Source organism: Convolutriloba macropyga, chromosome 8, assembly GCF_964194025.1.
Source record: "Convolutriloba macropyga chromosome 8, txConMacr16.3, whole genome shotgun sequence".
NCBI lineage: Eukaryota > Metazoa > Xenacoelomorpha > Acoela > Convolutidae > Convolutriloba > Convolutriloba macropyga.
In genome coordinates this window covers 41828264-41853630 of record NC_134475.1, presented here as the reverse complement: position 1 = coordinate 41853630, position 25367 = coordinate 41828264, and the positions used below count along the sequence as shown (strand labels likewise).

The window sequence follows — 25367 nt, the reverse complement described above, 5'->3', positions numbered from 1 at the left end:
AAAAATTTCCAAGCTAATTTGGTACAAATGCCTTTCACTGCAAGCAAAGACAAAGAGTACGGTGATTGCTATTTCGATATATCTAAAACAGAAAAGAGGTTGATAAGAGCTACTCTCAAAGCCTATGAAAACACCGGGACGTATGTCTTTTTGAAACTTTTTAAGAGAAAAGACAATGAATACGAATTTGAACAGAGAATATCCCTTACAACAGAATTTGACAAACTTATGAAAAAAAGTGGCAGGATACGAAACTCGGCGCCAGAGTCAGAAGGGAAAAAAGATACTTCGGTTGCTAAAAAACCGGTGGCTAAAAAACCTAAACTAGCAGAAAAAGATTCTGGATACGAATCAGCGTCCTCATCCTCGGCTGCTTCCACATATTAATAAAAATGGTTGAAGCAATGTTTGAACGATCGCCGGGTTACTTCAAACAATTTCAGAAGGCGTTCAAATTTTCAGTTTGCGATGAAAAACCGGAGTTGAATGGTGTAAAAAATTATACTGTGTGTGTTCATTTTGAAAACCCCTTTTGCACTTTGAAAACTAACCATTACCATGTTTTGATGGATACATCAGACGTGACAAAGTCTTCAGAAAATCAAAGTTTAAAAAAAGCTATACAGTGCCTTGTCTCTACGCGACATTCAAGATTTTGTTTGCCAATTCATATAACCTAGAGCTGAATGGAGAAATTTTTCAAAAGCTTGTTTTGGCGGTTGAATACAACAAAAATTTGAGCATAGATTCCCACTCAATTCAGAAACTGTTGCCAAACTTCTCCAACTTAGCTGCTAATCAAAAGGTCAACAACAGCAGCAACGTGACGTTGAATGAAGACAATCAACGACGACTACAGCAAGGAAGCAGGGTACAGTTTCAACTCCATCGAAACCCATTGCAAAATTGTATTACAAAGTCCAATAACCAACAAACCCAACAAACTCAAACTGATAGCTTTGTAAGTGAATCTCTAAAGAGATTTCAAAACATCTTTTCTGGGCCACACTTAGGTGCTTTCTGCCAAATAATGGACATTTCTTTCAGCGGATATGGTAATTTGCTGGTTGATACTGATGTTTTGTTTGTACGCATAGTGTATGAAGAGAAAATAAAATTTTGAAAAAAAAAACATTATTCAACTAAGCAGAGTTTTAGTAGAGTTAGTTAGAGCATCATATGAAGCGCAAATCGAATTAAATCAACATCACTCATTTCTACAGTTTCTGTGTTGTTATAAATGTAATGAGCAACATAAATACAAAATAAGCCACACAAAATAGAGTTTTGTGTTTGTATAGGTTGATTTCTGAGCAATTCATACACGTTTTGAATATCAAGGGCAGCGGAGGCCAGTCTGTTGTACAGACATTTGTATGATGTTAATTTCTGTCCAAGCGGATCAGCGAAAATGTAATTGCCATTCTGCACAAAAGTGTCCAATGTGTTCCAATAGAATCAGAGCTAGATACATTCACAATAATGAATCTGTTCTGTGACAATTTCAAGGGAAAATTATCAGCTGCAATGACACCACAAAATTTGTACTTTAGAAGTTTACATGCTTGAATCAGGCTGTTTATTTCGTCCTCATCCATTAGTTTGGCAGAATATGATTTTTAGAAACTTTCCGAGCCGAATCGATGAAAATAGTACTCGCTTTCTCACCAATAATGAAAGTTTCTATATTACTTGGCAAGGCAACTGCAAACTTGAGTTCAATTGAAATTGAACAATTGGTGAGTTCAGGGTGAATAAAATCATGAGACGCCTGCTGAGTGCTTGTGAGATCAAATACCATAATAAAATCGCTCGGGTACTCAGACAATTTAATTCCATGACCATTGTCAGTATAGACTAAGTCTGACATTGTGTTGAAATATAAGCGTTTGTCATCAGTTGTATTTATTGGACTGTCAGCAATAGGAAGTCCATTTCGGTAAATACAAAACTGCTCCAGATTGAATTTACGAAAGTGGAAAGGATTGAGTTGTTTGCTTCCTAAAAACGCTTCATTTGTGTTAAGGCATATAGCTAGACGTCGAATTGGCTCCTTGTTTCCAGCTTTGCAAGCCAGTACAAGCAAGAAACGTTTTAGTTATGGTCTCCAAATACGGATAGGACGCTGGACTTGATAGTAAAGTTTTTTTCAATTGCAGAAACCACGTCATCGTTTCTCACATACAAATTAGCTTCTATAATTTTTAATTTGTAGGATTTTGCAGCATCGTCGGAATTTGTGACAAAATCATCTATTGATCGTCGAAAAGAAATTCGCAGCGTCACACCACTCAAAAGATGTCGATTGCAAGTAAAAAAAATCTACAGCTGTTTTTCCATAAAAAGTACATTCGGCAGATTGTCTAACCAAAGCTTTTTGTCTGTTAACTTCAGCTGCCAGAATTGTCCAGGGTTTCTCTTCGTATGAATATTCTTGACATGCCAACCAAGTTGCTTTAGCATCTTTGTTATGAGAAAACTCAGTTTCAATGAAATTTTTGTGAGCATAATTTCCACTTGCATTCGAAATTTTTAATCCGTTGGCAGATACTGTACAGTCAGAAAAGAGCGAATGTAAAACATTATTGCAGAAGTAAGAGGCGTCTGTTTTGGTGACGTCTGCTGCAGCTCCAGCGTCATATTTCAAATCGGCTTCAGAACCTCGAACTATCTTGCATTTGCTTTCCAGGAAAATTTTTTGTAGGTCAATAAAACTATTTCTGTCTCCAGCCACCTCAAATTCGAGCATGGGTCCGTTAGGGCTGTACACTGGCCCTACTTTTTGACAAAAACTACCATCAAAAATTACAAGAAGCGCTGGTTTTTCAAACAAATCCAGGGAACTATGTGTTGCCTCAGTTGGTAACATATTATTGATCATCTTTAACTCTAGCGAAGAAATCCGACCAACTTCATTTTGGCTGTTTATTTTTTGAAATGACGGTCTTTCTCATATTAGTACTTTTTCTAGCTTTTGAGCCAGATCGTTTAGACCGTCTCCGATTCATTCGGTTTTGTCGTCTCATTCGCAGTGCTAATGAGCCTCATGTTTGATTTTTAACTGTATTCGAAATAGTGTTTTTCAACGCCTGCTTTGCGGATTTATTTGCTGACAACATCCACTAACTCTGGCACACTTTGTAAGAGAAGTTCTTTTCCGACACGTTTTGCTGCGGTTAGAATGAATTTTTGTGCAAGCGGTAAGGCGATTCGACCTAAGCCACTTGCTAAAGCTCCAAAGCCGCTTCCTCTTTGTCTATAGTGTCCAGAAAAATAAGGCAACGAAGATGCTTGATTGGTATAGTACAATTCCATTGTTTTAATCACCAAATTTTTTGAACTGTAACGTCAATATTACTTTACCCGTCCCTGAAAAGGGGACTAATTGACCTGTTTCCGTACGTAACTCTATGGAAATTGATTGAATCGTATTTGAAAGTAGTTTTTTATAGTCCAAATTTGAAAAAACTATTCTATGTGTTGGTTCAAGTTCACACACGCTACCGTTTTTCAGACGTTGTTTTGAATCATTGACACGTAATAAAGGCGCCTTAGCATCACCAACACATTGATACTCGATAATGTTTGTGTAAATGAATATTAAGTGCTTTCCCGCGCACAGATCAGCAGGGAATTCTCCATAATAATCTTTTGTCTCATCGCTCCTCATTAATTATTTTGATGTAGCTGTATTCATTTTGTACCCAATATGTACACCATGTTTATCTGGAATTCCTGTAAAACCCACAATACTGGGTACTTCTTCACTAGGAAAAGTGATTCCCTCATTTTTACCAAAAATTATTTGGTATTTTCCAGTACTCTTGGTTTCACGAAACGAAAAATTAGGTAGTCCAACTGTTCGCTTGATAGTAAATAAAAGTTGAGCAACATTGTCAAAGTTTCCAGTCATGAAAGAGAATTTTTCTCCACTGTAAGATCGAGAAAAGACATTGGCATCAGATGAGATTCCTTGTGAGTCCTCGTAACCCTTAAGACTATATGCTATCAAATCTCCATTCACCACATGCTGAATTTTGGTCGGAAAAATAATTTCGCTTAGAGCTACCCTCCAGTCGCCAGATAGTTGAATTTCATCGTTGAAAATATTTCTGAACGAAGCTAGAGTGTTTTGATCAAAGATCTCCATCGAAGCGCTAGAAATAACATGTACCGTAAACTCGTCTTCGAATCGTTTACTTCCCATTTTTTAAAGGATACTCTCGTACTAGTTGACGTTCGGGTTGATAGAATTCACCCTGGATAACTTCTTTATCCGCATCAATAAGAGAATACGTGGGAGGATGCAATGTCGGGATAGATGCGATTTCAAATATCTTGTCAGTAAGCGATTGTTTGTAGCCCTTCCCGAAAGTCTCCGCACAAAACCACCAATATAGAATTTGGGTTTTTGAGAATTTGTTGTATTTGCAGTCAAGGACACAAGCCTTGTAACGTCTTTCTTTGTGACTTTGTTCGGAGCGAGCTTTATCGTTCGATTTAATCCAGAATTGATTGTTTTAACAAACGCATCCAATTTGTCTAGATATGAATAAGTCCACTTTTCTTCTAAATATCTGTTAATTATATTTTTCAAAGAGCGTATTTTTCTTTCCGCAAAAGCAGACTTTTTCTCACTGAACGTACTGTATAAATGAATTCCCCGTTCAGTGCATAGGGCTTTGAAGGCACCTAGGAACTCTGTACCATCATCAACCCAAACTTTCTCAGATTGTTTATGCTTGATCATCTTTTTGAAGACCTGTGCTGTCTCTGTGGCATATTTTGTTTTCAGTGGCTCAACCCTGAGATATCTTGACAAACAGTCAACAGCCACAAGCAGATATTTTACACCATTGTTGTATTTTGCCAACATAAGTTTATCAACATATTCTAGATCTACGGACCAGATCTCATTTATGTCGTTAACAACAACTTTAAGCCTTGGAAACCTGAGGCGACGTGAACGGTATTTGTTGAAAGATGGTTTCGTTTCCAGATACTTTTTAATTTTCTTCATTGATAAATTAATCAACTTTTGCAATTTCTTTGCGCTTCCAAATGACGCAGGACCGTTTAAAAAGAGATTGTCAAGTTTCCGCACATCGTCAATAGATATCCCAGTCTTTTCTACGCGACTCTTCCGCTGTCATCTCTTTACTTTCATCGACTCTTGGCTTTGCATGTTTTTCCGTTGGTTCAGATCGTCTTCCTTCTTGCTCTTTTTTTTGTTTTTTGCTTCGGTTGTTTGGATGCAGTTTCCTTTTCATCTTCACTGTAAAACTGATGTACAACTTTTTTTGCGTGAGTATTATAAACCAAGTCAGCTGATATATCAAGTTCACTCAAGATTTTGGAATACTTTGACAAGTCAATTTTTTTGTGGGTTGTTGTAAATTGTACAAAAAGCTTGTTACATCTACACCTTGAGGCTCATCGTTAATGTGCAGAATGTTAGTCTCTTCACTAATAGAAACATTATTTGAATTGAAAATTTTATTTAGGATAATTGCAGCTCTTTTGGTTTTGTTTTCATCCACTAGTTTCAGTTCTAGCATTATTGAGTCGAATGCTCAATCCCTCCTTTTTTTCACTATTGGCTCTATTTCACTGTCGTCACTAAAAAACGATTCGGTTCTTACATCGTCTGCATCACTTGTTTCATCACCGCTACTCTTTGTTCTCTTGATCAACCTATCAGAGTTAGTGTCCGCATCTTTTACTTTTTTCTCATTATTTCGTTCAAAATGGGGATTAGTCCTCTGTAGGAGTGGTAACTGAGTTGCTTTTTGCTGATACATTGGATTATCAAATATTTCTTCCTTAGTTGGGTTTTTTGAAATGAACATTCTTTTAGGGATCAAAACAAACTCTTCTGCATGCATTATTCTGCCCTCAAGTATATATAGCACGACAATCCCAACGCTCGAATGAGTTCTGCTTTTTTGGCTAAAACGTCTCGCTTTCTCTCCAAACTTGTTTTCTTTGATAATAATTGTTGAAATGATTTCTCCTAATTTTTTAACTAACTGCTCGTTCACTGGAACGTTGCCATTGATCACATTGAGCAAACACTCACAGAGAAAGTTTATAAAGCTATTTGGTGCTTGTTTGAGGAACTTTCCGAAATTGCTCTCCGGCAGCTCGAGCATTTGCTTTAGCATACATAACTCTTTCTCTCTCATCTGTCAAAGTAGTGATAACCGCTTTGGAGGACGGTAGATAAAAAAATTGTTGGACCTGTTTGTACAATATTTGAACAATAACGCAAGGAGTCTGATGTTTTTGGATCTAAGTCAATGAGTAAGTGTCCAAAAGGTTGTTTTGTTGCAAATTCATAGCTTTCCTTCAAAAAATTTGTATTGTTCAACTGTTTTCCGACATAGGTGATCTGCTGTATGTCTCTAGGTGATTTGAACAAAATGATATGGGTTGTGTTCATATCAATCTTTCGCGACCATTTACTCTGTTGAAATAAGTTATGCTTAACATAAATCACACTAATATTTCTATGGCGTCCCGCAGTTGCAAGTTTTGAAAAATCTTTGTCATTGAAAATTTCTTCACGCGAATTGTCAAACACAAGCAGACAATTTTCCAGCTGAGAAATGAATTCGAATCCAGAAAACTTAGTGAAAAAATGTTCTTTACGCTCTATTGTGCTGAACTTTGGCTGTACGTGTTGATAGAAGTAGTAACTAGAACTAAAGGTTGGATAAAAAGTGTTTCTCAATAACTTTTGGAATATAAATTCTGTTTTTGCACAACACGACGGATCACAAACAGCCATGAAAAGCCTATCGCTAGTGGATATTATTTTTTTCATAGCTTTGGATTTGGAAGAGCGTAGCCAACTGTGCACGAAAGCAATGAAAACCAAAATGTCTATTCCTCACAATCAAGTTGGGAAAACACAAGCTTGGTTAAAAACACTACGATAAGAAAAAGTATCATCAAAATTTGAGTAAAATAGACGAATTCGGAACGTGGTAGCCGAGAATTAAAAAACTTCCACGAACGCATCTCATGATTTTTCTCATCAAAAACTAAAGCTTTCAAACCCCCTACATTAGCGGAGTCTATCTGGTCTTCGTTAACACTCATTTGAAAATAAGTTATTTGCTAAAAGGAATTTACACTCAGTTTTTAAGTTTAAATTGCATTTTTGTTAGTCTCTCTTTCAATCCAAAAGAATTCATAAGTAGTATATCTAGAGTCTTCGTCGTCTTTTTTGTAAGTCACTTTATAGTTTGCCTTGCCTGCATTTTGTAACCACTTCCATAGTAGACAATAGACTCTACGTTGCCTTCACTGACCAACATCTTAATTTCATCAGGGGATTGTCATCGTCCAGAGGTACTTGAACTGGTGCTGGCCACTTGGGCGTAGGTAAAGGGGTTAGTTTCAGTTTTCTCATTTCCTGTTGCAACGACATGATACATTTGAAAATATTCAAGTAATGAAAGATATTTCCTCAGCGTCTCATTTTTTTAGTGCCGCTGAGAATCTGTTATTTTCGCAGAATAATCTGTCCCCGTGATTCTATTTTCTCTTCTTTTAAAAAAAGTCAATGTCAACTGATTATCATTCGTTACGTAACTGCATACTGTCAATCTTGGAAATAAATTCACTTGAAGAACTGACGGAGCTGCCTTCTCCGCTCGACGGCTCATTGGATGGCAGAGAGATCCAATAGAAATACAGCTGCGCTTTCCTTTTAGCACAATGTTTCCTCTTTTGCTTTTCCGATAGGTAGAAAAAGTGCAGAGCACAAGTAATATTATCAATTGGCGAATTAATATCCTCAACTTTTGTCCATAGAAGAGTTTCCAAATCTATTACCTTTCTGTAAGAGAGTTTGGAGTGATTCTGTTTTTTCTTTCCCTTTGGCATAAAATTTCTCTAACGGAAACTCAAGTCTAATGGCGACAAAAATATGTGATAGAAACCAATAAGGATAAGTTCCGCTGTTCCAAGACAAACCATGTAAAAATTTAGTAACCCGCTTATGAGATCTCCTGTCACTAGCGGAGTGTGAGTTGTAGGAAACTGGCGGAAGAAAAAGAATTGTGTCCGAATTATAATTTGAACAAAGCGATAACTCTTTTATTATAAAACCAGTTTTCTTGTAACAAAAACCTTCAAAATCCAATATCACTATTTCTTGTTTCAGCATTCCAACAAAATGAACAATTGTTTTTGAACGTCTTCACAAACAAACAAAAAGCCGATCCCGTGATGTGACCCAAATACTTGTTCGTAATTGGACAAGGTAACACATAGGAGTATCCAGGGCCTTTACGACTGTACTCTGCTATAAAACCCAATGCATCGTGGAGTATTGCATGAAGTCGAAGTATTTTGAGCGATTTGAAGTAGTTGTCCAGCGACGAATTATCAATTCCAATTAGACCTCCATACGGTCGCAGCTTCAATGTTGCCTCCAAATCAATATCAGGATCAAGGTATTGGCAAGCAGCTAGAAAATACAGAAACCTTTTACCGTATTTTGGATAATTGTTCTTTATCTCCAGTAAATTTCATGAATGTTTTTTAGATCAATGGTTGCTATCGTTTTGGCCATCCATTTCTACGAATATTGTTCTGGCAAAATGAATTCTAATCGTATCTCCTAGGATTGACCACTCCCAACCAAAGTATATTCACACAAATACATGTAGCGAAAATACCGCTAACATGAAGGATCTTCCCTCACACTCGCGAAATATATTTACCAACAATGAGCCACCAGACAGATACATGTAGCGCAATTACCACTTTCTTAACATAAAAGATCTCCCCTAAGGTGTCAGTGATCCCCCTCTGCCGAAAGGATCTCGAAGGATCTCCCCTAAGGGATCAGTGATCCCCCTCTGCCGAACGGATCTCCAAAGGCTCTCCCCTCCCCCCCCGATCTTCCTGTATATATACGATACTACTCATAACCCTAGATGAACTGCGACGCTTATCTTGCAAGATGGTGCGTAATCTTGCAAGACTTTTGCAAGATTCTTACAAGATCTTGCAAGATAGCCGTCGGTAATAGACCAGGGAATAGAGCAAAAACATGCCAAAACACGCTTTTATCTATCGGAATTAAGCGACTGAAGATACGAATTGGGGTGTAAAAGCGGTTTTTGTAAATAGTCATAGCGTAAGATTCTATTAATCCACAAAATGCCAAATAATCCTTTTGTGGAGTTGAGTGACCTATTCTCTACAAAATTGTACGACATTCTACATTTTCTATATAGTAGTAATCCACATTAGAGAATGCAATGATGGGAACTCCGAGAGTGAACAACAACTGTCACGCAGAACTTTGCACATAATTTTCAGTTGAATTTATTCTTGATCAAAAAGATTTTGCAATTTTTCACAAACTTTAGCTAATCATATTCCTAGGGTTACTCAAGCTGTCCAAATTAGCCCAGAGTGAGTCCAAAATGCATACTTAAAGGACCTGAAAATTATCTAAATTTTTTGTGTGGATTTAGTGTTAGGGATTTTAATAGTTCTATTATAATGAGCTAGTGTAGGGAACGAAGCTTGTTGCTTCAGCAATTTCTTGCGTTTTTCCTCAAGTCCAGCTATCAATTGTCACTTTAGTTGTGACACTATGCATTATAGCTGGACATTGTAATTAGGAATTCTATTTGTTTAAAACCTTAAAGGAAAGACAGCAATCGAGAAGAACTCAAATTTTGAGGAACTCTTGATGATTTTTCCTGCTTTTTAACATACAAGTAAGCGACAAAAATATATGTTCAAACAATATTTTGTTACTGCATCCTCATCGTCGTGCGAATTTTACCTGCGCGACCATTTTTCTTTCGAGGGTTTATGTATTTAGGTTTTCAAAATGAAGCTTTCCGAAATTACTGGTCCAAATTGTGACAGAAGTCTCGGATCGCAAATTGAGAGAATTGTGATGAAACCATTAAAAAATGAACTATTCATCAGAAATTTCTTTCATTTTCATAACAGTTTTTAACAACAAGGTAATTGTTTCTTGAAACAATATGACTTCAAAAACCAACAAATATGAACAAATATATTAAAACACGAAATTTTTTTGAGAAAACCAGTAATATCAAAGCCATTAATTTCAATAGCTTTCAAGAGAAATCAATAAATAAGGATTTATAAAAAAATGTGCTTCGACGAGAAAGCATTAATTTGTGTCATTCCTAAATCATCAATAGGTCATCACAATAAGTCGTATGACTATGAAAACGACATCAAAAAGAGGCAAAAACCAAAATGTCAGTGGAAGAGTGGGAGAAGACAGTGTCGAAGCCATTAAAACCATACGTTTTGCTCTGCAAATTTTATCTATGATCTATTGAAAGTCTTCTCTATACCACTGGGATTGGTAATCATAGGATAATGCGATAAGATTTCCAAAGGGTCTAAAATTTTGATAAAAAACCAAACGTTAAAAAACGAAAACTCGTAGCATCCAAGTCATAAAGATAAGAAGATAAGACCGCTAACCAGAGTAGTTTTGTAATTTTGGTTGCAGTAGAAAGGAAGGGGTTTCTCTCAAAGTTTAAGATTGGTTAATGTTCAAATAAAAAATTGTTTTTGAAAAATTCTTTTGAAAGTCTTAACAGCCATTAACTGTCCACTCAAATTAATACATAGATTCCATTACTGATCTTTAGGAAGCCTATTGCAATTTTAGTCAACAATTCTTTGTCTTGGGCTACAAAATTTTAATAAAATCTCAAAAAGAAAATCGAAATTTCAATAAAAATTACGAAAACTCAAAGTCGGAGCCATAAAAAATGAGCGAGTCTTTAAAAATGAATTATTTGTTCATTGGGTATCATTTGACTGTAAATGAGGCTGTTCACGAAGAGAACCTGGGTTTGAAAAGTATTTAGTCTCTGAGAGAATGAAAAAAAAATGAAACTTCCCTATGAGACGAAAAGTACAATTTTTCTGGCCTTTGGCCAGTTAGAGACACAAAATTGCTTAATTTGTAGCTTAAAATTTAATTTTGAATTGATATTTTATAGAAAAATCATAATTTTATCAGAAAGTGAACAACATCGTGCCAAGAAACACGTGTTCACACAAAACTTTAAACCTCGATAAGTCCGCGAAAAACATGAAATTCAAAAAAATCTTTTTTATTCCGATCTCTACGCTGGACGCTTTATAGTGATACCACTCACATTTCTCTACAATTAATATATCGATCGGCAAAAATTATCTGATCACAAAAACCCATTTGAGTATCTATTTAGTTCCTCCCCCCACCCGCCCCCACCCACCCCCGAACAATTACTTTTTTTATAGTAAGTGTATCATTATAGCGTTTGTCCCTTTTATGTCCAAAGAATGCCTACATAGTGCGAAAACAATAACTGATGGTGGACGCCTTGGTGGTGTCATGGTGGCTGTGGCGACAAAAACTGTAATATAAAGTCTTCTCCGCTACAACTTACGGCTGAATTTTTACAATAATCAACGCTTTTCAGCAAACTCGTTCACCACCATGAAATATAAGTGCTGTTATAGTCTAATTTATTAGGAATTCAGTTCTATAAAATCTTGATGTAAGGTGGCACAGTGGTAAAAGAAACGCAGGAAGGTCGGAGGGTAGTGGTTCACGTCTGACAGACAGAGGTCTAAGCTTTGAAAAATGTAAGATCAAGGCAAAATGTAAAACTTGACGGAAGTAGCTGACCAAACACTAGCGGATAATTCAAGCCAAACAAAACCTTCTGAATCTGGTTATGAACAAAGTGTTTCGAAAACATGATATCTAATCAAAACATCCTGACATCATAATGATAACAAACATCAGTAATCCTACAAGGATCAAATATGATGACATAAAAATTTTAGCTTTCCTTTCATAACTACTATCCAAACCCAATTATCATCCTTTCATGACTACTTGGGAAATATGTGTGATGGCGGGCAACCAGGGAATTGACGCTCTCTTCCAGAACACAGCTTTTATTAGCCTAGTTTTTATAACAATCAGCGACAAAAATGTTATAAATAACACGTGTAGTTAAAAAATGAACCCTTTCTCTCGTAAGTGTTGTCTATTCAACTTAGGAAAAACTCTTCCATTTTGTCAGTCTTCTACCAAATATATTACATTCAGTGACGTTAGTAGCTGTGGTTATGGACTGCTGCACAAGTTCGATGATTTTATCTGTTCAGCACAGCTGGCCATTTTACTGAACCGAACATTAATCGACTACAGTCCTCGTTGGTCTGGAAATCATGCCGGCACTGAATTTCGCAAATCCAAATTCTACCACGGATGGCAGTTTCTACAATTATTTGAGCCATCCAAATTTACGTTTAGCCTCAGGTCTCCAATGGTTAGTGAAAGAATTTAGTAAAGTGAAATTTGATACATCCTGCAAACTTACAATGTATTGACTTTCTTGACAAACTTGAGATGCCTTAGCCAGAGATCTTGTTAAGATAAAATTTTAATAATTGATTTGTTTCTTGCGTTTTCTTGCCATTGATCCCAACGAAAGAGATTTCAAGAGATTTGCTGACTGCTCTAATTTTAATTCAATTTTAGCCGAAATTTGGCTGTATTATGACTCATGTTGAAGAGTTCGACAGCTCTTCCCAGGTAATCGATCATACAACTTTCTTTGATTTCATACTAAGTCAAATATGATTCTTAGTAATCTTACTAGGTTATATATGATTTGTATGATTTCTTAGTAGCCATAAAAGAATCATACAAAAAACAGGAAAGCCGAAAAACTGTATAGTTTTCATTTTTGGTAGAGACCATATTTGGTTCATTTTTTTTGGATTTGAAAGAGGTCATGTATGGTAGATGAAACATTTAATGATTTCAAAAACTCCCCTTATAATGTAGTCAGAGAGCCTTACGATAAAAAAGAAAAAATTCAATGAAAAAGAAGACGTAGGATTTTTGGTAATCGTACTAGTATAATATAAAATTTCTTTGTAATCAATCATACGACGATCATAAATGATTTCCTGGTGTTCATGCAAGGGTTGTATATAATTTCTTTGGCTTCAAACTAGAATCATACTAAGAAATCAGGTCTGATCATCATGAAATCAGATATAACCTTTGTATGAAACCAAAGAAATTTCAACCCGGGTGACGATGAGCTGCAAACGGGGGATAAGATCATCAAAACTGATCTCTCATCCTTTGTAATACCCACTTGGCTCGTGTAGTGGGGCTGCCAGACCTACTTAATTTTTTTGCACGGGATGTAACCGTGAAAAAAAGTTAGCATAAAAAAATTGGTATAAAATTTCAGCATAAAATTTCAGTATAAAAAAGTTAGCTTAAAAAAATTGTTATAAATTTTCAGGAAAACTTTAATTACTCCCCTATAAAATTTTTGAGCTTCTCGGTGAAAACATTATTTTGCAAACAAAGATGTTCCAGTCAACAACACAAAACAATACAAAGTTTTCACATCTTAAAAGCAAAAACTGAACAACGTTTTGTAAAAAGCAGTCTCTACTTTTTTATAGTCTCGGCTTTTCTCTCACCGTGGTTCTCTTGAACCTAATCATACTCAGAAAACTGTGGAAAGAGTATTTAACAGGACGCAAAGTGTATGGAGAAATCTCTGTTCTCATAATCCAGACTCTATATTGCGCTAATCAGACCCAGTAGAGCCTAGATGGGCCTTGATGAGAGTTACCGACCATTAGTAGTGCCCAGATATGACCATGCGCGGAGTGTGGTCTCCCTGTAGGGTGACAAATTTAGTCTGATCAGTCTTTATGATCATGCACAACCCTTCCTTCAAAATTCTACACTTGATCCGAAAGACAGAATTTTGACAAGCAAGCCTTTAGTGATCACATTTTTCGTCTCACAATTGCAAACTCTTGCTTATAGTTAAGCACTGTTGCACCTCATCACCACACAACAACGTCAGCAGATTGTTTGTGAAATAAATTCACAACGTCAAAAGGCAGTAAAATGTCGGACATTCACTATATAAAAAACAGAAGAATTGATAAAGTAATTCTAAATATTTTATATTTTATGATTCTAAATAATTGTTTGAACTCCAAGTAAATGCTCTGAGTTTAGAAATGGTTGTAAACGGTTGAAATAGATAAAAAACAAAACTAAAATATGAGATAAAAAAACTTTAAGGTTCGTTTTAGAACAGTTTCAAAAAATAAAATGCACATTTTGAAAGAAACACATTTTAATTTATATCCACATATTCCGCACCCATTATATAGTGCAATTAGAAATGAGAGACATGAAAACAATGCTGCAATAGAAGAAAATGGAGATAATCCAATTTCTCCCGTCTAAAAGCAATAATGACTTTAAAAGATATATACGACTATAAATAAAAACACAAATAATTAGTTTGTTATATATATATATATATAAATATATATAGAAAATAACTATCTTATCCATAATACACACTCATGTTGTTTCTATTTTTAGAATTTAGGATACGAAGGTGACGACGACATGCCGGATATAGACGACTTCATTCTCCCCGATACCTTCGAGGAACTAATGGGCCAGCAACAAGAACCACCAGAGCAACAATCAGTACAAACTATACCAGGGAAGAGTATGCAAAATATCAATACCGGGAGAGGAGAAAAAAAATTGGATTTAACAGAAGTAACGATTGCTCCGACAGCTACACACTTGAAGCCCACAGCTACAATTTGCCCTATACAACCACGGATCCTTAGCATGAGTCAAAGATTAGAAAGGCAGAAATTCAACGAAGAAAGAACAAGAAATAGGCAATTCAGAGGACACCCAAATTTTGACTGGGGCCTGCAATACAGAGTATTACCAGAGGGAAACATTTATAAGATTCAATCTTATAACTCGAAATTAAAGACATATCGCCTAAAGAACATAGCACTCGACAGACAGAACTTAACAGTCCCTTACCAGTTTATAACAGCAGACCTCAACAACGAGCGAGACACATACACTCTAGGACTGGAACAAAACTTCTTACGAGAGAAGAAGAAGAACGCAAACCTGATGAATCGAATTAAATTTTTGCAAAACAAAATAAATCAACTCGAAGGAAACCAAAACTAAAAAACTCTTATTCTAAATTTTGTTTTTAAACATGTTTGTAAATTTTTATATATAAATTTCTATCTAACCTTGTATATCCAGCCAGTTACAACAAAAACTGCTAAATCGCCGGTTGGATGTACTGAAAATGGAAAATGGGAACTTTTGTCCCAAAACTAAAAAGGGATGTTTTATCCCACTTTTTAAATGGGAAATTAATTCCCACATTGCTGACTATATATAGGAAGCAAATTTTTATATCAGTCAGTACAGCACAGTTCAGTTTGAGTTCAGTTCAGTTAGTAGTAGATATTCCGTTCTTCAATCACCCAGTTTTATAGCTATCACCAAGCATTTGTTCAACAGTTGTTAACCAATTGTTCTCATTGAATTTACCAGCAGTTGTTTGGTTTGTTAACTAGTTTTGACATATGATATCAATCTTGCTTAAATCCTTATTTATATTGTACCACCCCAACTGTTTTAATAATAAAAATTTAAATTCTATTCCTTTTATCTTTAGAACATCAAAGTTAAACTCTCTTTGTATACTCCCATTTAAGCGGCGAGTATAAATTGGTGCGACCAGTGAGGCTCACTCAAGGTTAGTAAATTCTATGTTCTAAAGACTCTAACTTTAATCTTTAACTTAAATAAAATCTGCTGCGAGGCAAAAAACTTAGGAAAAGTTTCCAAGTTGTCTCATTTCTATGTTCTGACTTAAATAAGTCGAACTTAACACTTTGTTTTAAATCATATGTTAAAATTGTATCAGCTATTACTAAAATTTTCTATCTTTCGTCAGTTATCTGACTTTAATAAAAGACTTAGAAAAATTTCTAAGTTCTCAAATAAAAATAAATTGTACCCAGAGGACGTAATTCTTAGACTATCTAAAGTTGTCTCTGGTACTTACAGAAACACTTAATTTATCTTAGATAAAATAAAGACTTGGCAAACGTCCAAGTATTTTAAATAAAAATGGCTGATGCTCCTATTTCTTTGAGTAATGTGTCTTTAACTACTTTTTCAGGTAACGATCCCAGTCAGAGTGCTCTTGACTTTTGGAATTCTGTTGATCAAAAAGTAAAATTTTCGTTAGGAGTTGTTCCTACTGATCCTGATAAGAAAAAGAGTTATGAAAATAGACAGAGATCTCTATTTGGGTCCCTTTTAACCGATACAGCCTTAGAATGGTTTAATACTATCGATGAGGCTAAAGTCTTAAATGATATTAAAAACGACTTTCTTGATAGATTTACTGACGGTCGTGATAAATTTAAGCATAGATTAGAGGTAGAAAATGCTTCTAGACAAGAAGGTGAATTAATAAAAAATTATTTTCATAGAGTCAAGCACGCAGTTGATAAAGGTTGGCCAGAAGACTTAACAAATGTAGCTAACGCTGATCGAGCGCAAGAAGCAGTAATACAATCCAGACAAAGAGAACAGAAATATATTGATTTTGCTATAAGGGGACTGCAACCCCCCTCACTAAAGCGAAAAGCACATGAACGACGTATCAAGAAACCTAACGAAAGTTGGGATGACTTAAAAGAACATCTAATAACGCAAGATTTAACTTGTATAGTTATTAAAGAGAATTCGGCTAAACAACCTTCAGACAAAATATCGTCCTTAGAGACTCAAATTAAGGAACTTACTAGCTTAATAAAAAGTAACGAAGTAAGTGCTATACAAATTACGAACAACTTCAATAGAGACCCGAATATAAAAGGACGAGCCAATAATACTAGGTTCTGTGAGTATTGCAGAAATCACGGACACTCTATTTCTACTTGTAACAAAAAGAAGTTAGAAGATGAAGTACAAAAGATTAGAAAGGAATTATTAGAGCAAAAAGAGACTAAGCCTACATTTAGTAATAACTACAGACGAGGTGCTTGGAATAACAACCAATACAATAGTAGAAATAATAGTTATAATAACAGAGCCCAAAACCCAAATTCCTTTTATAATAACCAGAGCGGCTACAAGTACGGCAATAGATTTAACCAAAATAAGCAATATGACCAAAGGTTCCCCCGAGAAAATTCATTTCGGCAAAATGAATATGCTGCTAAACAATTTTATGAGCGTGAAAACAGCCAATTCAATAGAAATCAAGCCCATAGTAATACAAGGCCTACTTTACAACAAGAGACAAAGTCATATAATACGCAAAATGAAAACAACGTTCGTTGGATTCAACAAGAAGAAAACAACGTTGACTATTGTGACGCTATCTCAGATTTATTTCCTGTAAACTAATACGGTCTCCGAAAAATAAGAATAACACATCACATCCAAAAGCTCGAATTTTCTTGAACTTATATCACTTTGCTACCGGAGACAATAAAAAACATAGTGGCTTAGAAATAGAATTCATGATTGACCCAGGATCAACTTGCACTATAATAAATTACCCAACATTTCTTGAGCTTAACCAATTGGAGCAACAAATAAACATCCAGACTTCAGGCAATAAAACAAGAACCTATAAGGGTTCTGAAATACGCATGATAGGCTACACTATACTAACTTCATACTTTGATACAGACGGGAAATATAAAGCAAATCATAGGGTATGGGTTACTGAAGAGAAAACTTCTAATTTACTAGGAGTGGATTTTTGTCATACCTTTCTTAAAGCATTATACTTTGACATCCCAGCAGTAGAATTGAAGACTAACGATAAAGGAGTTCTTAGTTATGGCTCGCTAAATAATGAAAAGGAATATCCCCAAGTCTCTAAATTGAATGCAGTGATAATACATCAGCCCTTATATATCCCACCTAAGTCTACATTTCTCTACAAGCACAAGTGTAGTGAGCAAGATATATTTCCGAAAGGCACTTCTTTTGTACCTAATAGGACTACAGTAAAAACCGAGTTGTGCTTTATAAATACTATTTGTACTAAGAAGGAAAAGCAAATTCCCCTACTCATTGAAAACCACAAAAATCATCAAGTTACACTAAATAAAGGGATAATTGGATTTACTATATGTGATATTACAAACAACACACAAAAATACAGTATTCGTGACTGTAACGAATTTACTTATTCTGTTATCAATAAATGCGAAGAGCTTGATAGTTGCTTTATGTTAAATACAACTACAAATACTATATCCGAATCCACTGACCTAACTGCTGAGTGCATTAGGTATATTAACTTTGACGAGCGTTCAATATTTGACGCCAATATGCCTATTATTCATACTATATCTAGATACTTAGTATTAGACAAAGGGTTTACTGCCTCCCTCATTAAAAGATACCCCAACTTAAAAGGAAATATTCTACAATACTTTAAAAGTGTTGGATCGGAGAATGAGGCAGACCACGAGCTAATACATTTTCAAGATGAATATAGTCGGCAAATGATTTATAGCCTTGTAATGAAAGAATATTATAACTCTCCCCCATACGAAGCAAGTAAAACTTGTTCAGTATTTTGTGAACTACAAAAACACTTATGCTTGACGGCATAAGATGTATTGCCATGCCTAAGATAGCATGTGGCGGAGACCCCAGACTGTGGAAAAGAATAGCTAAAGAACTAGAGGAACATTTTAAACACACCGGAATAACTATTTATGTATACATTAGTGGCAAAGAATTACAATTAATAAATAATATAGAAAATCGCCCTCTCACTGACGAGCATATTGCCGAAATAATGGAGCTATCCGCAGGAGAACTAGTAGAGACATGAAGCGAGGATGAAATTGCAACTGACTTTTCTAAAGAGGCAAAAAGGATATGCCAGCCCAAATCAAAAGAACAATTTCCAACATTCCGCTCAGCACATCAAGTAAAAGAGTTAATAGATAAATTTACTACGAGTATACATGCTGGACAAAATACTCATTTCAATAAGACAGAATTCTTACAAAAATTCAATTTTACACAAACCGACTTAACTGAGAACGAACTCTTCCGACTTGCAGATATACTACTTACAGACAACGATGTATATTCACATCATAAATATGACATTGGCTGTACTAAACAACAATTTAATATACCCCTAATAAAAAATGCAGAATTCAAAAAGCAAAGACCTAGTAAAGTACCCTTCCATTTAAGGGATAAACTCGAATTACTGATGGACGAGTTAATACAAGCAGGCATTATAAGAGAACTAGATGAACATGACGATATGAATAGCTGGTTCGTTAACCCGATCATAATCCTTCCTAAGAAGGATTACGTCAAACTAGTAATAGATGCTCGCTATCTAAACTCTATTACTGACACAAGTAATTCAAGTTGGCCGTTAGAACCACTACAAGTCCTAATAACCCGAGTAAATGGATCATATTTTACAAGCAGCGACCTTTCTTGTGCTTATCATCAAGTGCCGCTAACGCCCGAAACACAAAAGTTAACAGGATTTATAATAGGAGGAAGACAGTATACTTATCAAGTCGGCTTCTATGGATTGAAGCCACTACCCAATTTCTTTAGTAAATTAATGCGCTATGCATTTGGACCTCTTATAAAAGAAAAGAAGGCTATCACATATATTGACGACACACTACTACAATCTAATACTAAAGAGGAAATGTTCAATATAATAAAAGAATATCATGCTCTATTAAGAAAGGCTAACTTAAAAGCCGCACCGGATAAAACAATGTTCTTTTTACGAAACGTAAAATTTCTCGGACACGTTATATCAGAAAATACACTTTCTCCAGTTATATCGCGTATTGACGACATTAGAAATTTAAAAACTCCGGAATCAAAAACTGACGTTCTTAGTGTATTAGGAGCAATGGGGTTCTACTCAAACTATGTGATAAATTTTCATATAGATGCTAAGCCCTTGTACGATTTAACAAGAGGCGATGTAAATTTCAAATGGGAAAAAGAACACGAGAAAGTATTCAATATACTAAAAGAAAAGTTCGCACATGATATATCCCTAGCAATTCCAAATGCGAACTACCCCTTTCATATACATGCTGACTCATCTAACTTAGGCACTGGTTGTATACTTATACAACAATTCCCTGATAGAAAGAGAATTGTATCAGCGAACTCTAGAGTATTCGACAAAGCTGAACAGAAAATGTCCCCACAGCATAGAGAATTATGCGGAATAATATCTGCGCTACAAACTTACGAATTTTATTTAATAGGCTTCCCATTTCCCATATATCTCTTTTGCGATCACAGGCCAATACTATTTTTATGGTCTAGGCGCGGACAACTTTCGCACAGATTTTTCAAATATCAAGTCGTCCTAACTAAATTCCAGAACTTAAAAATTATATACACCGAAGGCAAGAACTTAGCATTTCCTGATTTACTGAGTCGACAAGTCCCAATAGAGGAAGCGAAGAAATTTCAGATTGAACAAAAAACAATACCTAAGGATATAAATTTTTACACTTCGGATTTAAAGCCAGTCTCTTACTCTGTATTGCACAAAGAGGATAAAACAAACTCGTCTAACGATTCTTATCCTATACTAGCACAAGTACAAGGTGGAACAAGAAAAGTAATGAATATATCGGATAATGATTTTAGTATTTCTGACGCACCCGAAGGATTTACAGACTCTTGTAATGCTATACATAATGTAGCCGACTATTTCAAATTTGGCAAAAATATAAATCAAATAGTTAAGCTCACAGATAGTAAACAATCGGATAATACATATAGTGAAATACAAGAAGAAGTAAACTATGTAGAATTGGACGACTCAGGATATAATGACGACGAATTTAGTGACGTTATAGATAATTTAGTCGATCCAACATTAATACATGCACTAGAGAAGGCAAAAGAAATCTACAAAGAGCGTACAAAGCATTATACTCTTATAGAGTCAACAGCACTACATAATGAGAATGTCAAATCAGATTGCTCTGATTTGCTAACGAAGTTAACTGAATTTGCTAAAAAGGCACAACTAGATATTGACACTATACTACAAGAACAAAATAAAGACCCTGTATTACATATAGTACGGAAATGGATAGAATCAGGCAAAGAACCTGAACACTACTATATGACTCGACAATGTAAAGCATTAAAAGCTTACAAGAGTATATATAAGTTATTATTACTAGATGAGAGTTATAAACTACTATGTTACAATAAACCTAATGAGAATGGTTCCTTCGAACTAAAGATATGTATCCCTATCTCTCTATTTCTAAAGTGCTTCGAGCTAGCGCATAGTAACCCAATGAGTGGCCACCGTGGCGATGCTAGTATCCTAAACAATATATCCAGATTCTTTTACTGGCCTGGAATGTATAAATGGGTTACAATGTTAATCCACGATTGTTTAGATTGTCAAAAGAATAAAAGTAAAAGACACGATTTAAACGAAGCACCCTTACAACAATGGGGCGAATTGGAGACAACTCCCATCCACACTATACATATAGACCATAAAGGACCATTTCGGCCTTCTAGTAATGGCAAGTACTACTGTCTTGTAGTTGTAGATTCATTCTCTAGATATGTACAAGTATATGCTGTTAAGTCCGCTACTTCTGACGATACTATAAAACAAATGGAGAAATTTATAACTAGCTTCGGAATACCTCAACACATAGTGCATGATAACGGTACTGCTTTCATGAGTAGTGATTTTGTAAACTGGAGTTTTGAGCTTGGAATTACACTGAGGCCACGAACAGCATATTCCCCTTGGACTAACGGGAAAGTAGAAATTCAAAATAAGCACCTTACAAACTATCTTAGACACTTTCTAAATACCACTGGAAACAATTGGGCAAAATTTGTTGACAAATTTGCTTTTGCGCATAATACAGCAGTGAATTATAGTACTGGTTATACGCCGTACGAGATTATATTCGGAATAAAGCCACAAATACCTATTTCGCTTAGACTAGGATTGCTGCGGGATAATAAGAAGAATTGTATATCTCAATATTGTCAGGACTTGCCGTCACATACACATTGTAAAAATTCGTGTAGAAACGAAAAGGTAGATAATCTACTACAAAATAGATTATCCAATACTGTACTACAACGTGAAACAGATTTTAAGAACATATATTGTAATACTTATACTCGTTGTCGTCAAGTTACAAATAAAGCCCATGAATATAGAAATAGATTTAAGCTCGGACGACCAATCAGCATTGGAAGCAAAGTCCTACTAGAGAATCATTCTAAAAGCTTACTTATATCTAAGAAGCTACAATCACTTCGGTCCGGTCCATACACTGTTACAAAACATATAGCTAATACAACATATGAAATAGAAGGAGACGAGACACAACAAAAAAGAGTAGTGCATAGAAATCACATAGTAGAGTATTTTCCAAAAGAAAGAGAAATACAACCCTTAATCGCCGATTATACTACTGTATATGCTGAACCCGAACAATTCTATGATAACTATAACAGGCATTACATAGACAAATTTAACACTACCCAACCTAGCAATATTATGCACTATATGCCTTGGCCAGTATTCAACAATGTTGAAACGCCGCCGCAACTCCCAAATAGTAGACCCACTACTACTGCTTCTACTAATACTACTACTAGATGTAGTAGCAGTAACCCTCCGATTGATTCCGGCATTGACACATTAGGACTCCGAACATTATTTAATACACAACAGCAAGTTACTTCGCCTAGTAAGTCATTTAGGCCACAGCATATATCTACCCCATATCCAAGAGGACCTCTTAGTTATCCACAAACACCTCATTCCCCCCAACCGTTAGCACATGATATAAGTCCCTTTAACTTTCAGAGTAGTTCACAAGTCATTACTACACAACCTACAACCCCACTAGCTAATAAATCAGTAAATGAAAAATTATATACTACTGAACCCAGAAGGTCAGGTAGACAAGCAGTTGCTACAAAGTTATTTAATGATCCTATTCCATGGGACGCTTTCAAGGATAAAAAGAAATAGACATTTTAATGCACACAAAAATCCTTAAGGAACAAAATGATTTTATTATTAGCCAATCAAATTCTAGCATTTATAAATAAAAGGAGAATAGAAACTCCAAATTCTAAAAACCAATAAACAATGAAAAACTTGAATAGAAAAATGGGATAAATATTCCCAAACTATGAAAACCAATGAAATTGCACAAACTGGTTTAAAAAATGGGAATATCTTCCCAGCCAATAAAAAGAAAGAAACCGTCACTAAAAATGGGAATATTTGAGACATATTTCTAAAAGTGAGATGAAAATGCCCATTTTCTACACTATAAATAGGAAAGCAAAAACGCCAACAATCATTCTTCCTTCTACATCTCTCTCTGTCAACGATTAAATGCTTATTAGGATCAACGGCAAACTAGCCAAATTGAAATCCACTTTCTTTCCTGCTAACGACTTAAGCGTTATTTACGCTACTTTCCTCTTTTCCGATTTAACCACAGAGACTTTTCTAGTGAAAGACACATCAAGTCTATTCGCTGCCTTAAAATTCAACTTCGAATTTAAAATCCCTTCAAGCATTCATACCTTCACTAACATAATTGAATATTAAGATGAATTCAGAACAAGAAACAGTTGAGCTAACCAGCTTTCAGTTCCCCGAGCCCGATCCAGAAGTGTTGGACGAAATAATTGAAGTAAGTAAATTTATAATTCTTCTTTGTTCAAACTTCTACCCTTTCAATATGAGAGTACCTGTAATTGTACCTCTAATATTTTCCACACTACTTTCAATAAATGGAGCCAACGCAGACTCCGAATTTAAAAATACTCTAAAGAAAGTAAAAGTAGGACACTTTGATTGTTCTAAAATAGATTCTAATAAAATGTACTCATTAAACAAAATAGCTCCATGCGATATCGATACTGAGAAAATAAAAGTAAGCGAGGCAACTGCTACTATTATGCAGCGCAATTATAAGACTAAATTAGAAGCAACTATGTGTAAAGCTACACATCAACGCCTAAAGTGGTATTGTGATACTTTTGACGATAGTGGTTTATCCGCTACACAAGCAACTATTAGCTCAGATATTAAATTAACAGCCGAGCAATGTCTCGAAGCTAAGAAAACAGGCTCCGCGACTATTAACACTAACAAAGTTCCATTTAAAAAAAAAATGTAAAGAAACAAACAGTTATAAATAAGGGCGACGTTAGTGATAAATACAATAATGAGTGCACAGAAACAGGATGGATCTACCACGATACTTACGAGACATATATGCAAGATATTAAATTACTAGTAAATTTAGAAGATGGAACGGTAAATAACCATTATAATATTCCTCTGCCTTGTAGCCTAAACAAAAATGGCTGTGACAGTGGATCAACTGATCCTTATGCATATACATGGGAAAATAGAGAAAATTGTATAATAGAAGAATTACACACAGCTCCAGTAAAAATGATACAAATAGATAGAAAATATTATATAGTAAGAGAATATGAAACTGAACCTGAATCAACAGAAGCTGTTATTAGACGTGCGCAACCATTTAAAGGGCCACGAAATACCTTCATTTTTCAGATTTATAATAATCCACAGTCAATTTGCGACTCAAACAAAATAGTTTATCCTACTCCTTATAGCTCATTATATATACATTATGAAGGAGGATTCGATATGGATACAGGAAAGGCAAAAAAACCAATTTCAAATGTTGTAAAAAATACTTATGTAAATAGCACAAGAGGCAAATTGCTCGTAAAACGAACTTCATATACAAATGGAGAGCCAAATATTGATCTGCACTCAGGAATGAATTATGAAGCCCATATGGGAACGAAATTTGACTATTACGAATATACTAATATAAGAAGACTACAGCTTTTAGATTTACAAATGATAAAAACCGATTGTGAGTTAGAACGTGCTATAAAGAGAAGAAATTTAGTCTATTCGCATAGTAATCCACGTATGGCTGGATTCTTACTAACAAATAATCGCTCAATGTTCTTAGAGACAAATGATAATGTTGCATGGCTATATCATTGCCCACAGTATTTCTCACCCTTACAAATTATGGAGAAATGTTATAATAGAATTCCAATAATGTATCAAAATAAAATACATTTCGTTGATCCAATTACTAGAAAGACATACACTAGCGCTGAAGAACGATCATGTGTAGATAAACACGATAATTTATTCCAATTAGATATTGAAGATGATAACTCCTGGGTTGAATTAAGACCGGGTATAACTAGAGTCAAAGGACCCTCTGTTTTTGAGCCTAATATTGCTCCACAAAGATTAACTAAATACAAATTCCAGGATAGTGATGAAATATATTTATTTACTGATCAAGAATTAAAGAAATTTTGGCGCGGAATTAAATTC

General features: G+C 35.1%; 1 protein-coding gene across 2 annotated transcripts in view; it reads left to right on the top strand.

Annotated features, from left to right (window-relative positions):
* LOC142344125 (uncharacterized) overlaps positions 1-25367 on the top strand; it is a 40592-nt gene that overhangs the window by 9416 nt on the left and 5809 nt on the right. The window contains exon 2 of one of the 2 annotated variants that reach the window (XM_075395641.1): positions 12079-12350. In XM_075395641.1, the coding sequence (XP_075251756.1) occupies positions 12079-12350 (272 nt within the window). Of the gene's footprint in view, positions 1-12059; positions 12351-25367 lie in introns of both variants that reach the window. The other variant, XM_075395642.1, reaches the window with a different exon arrangement.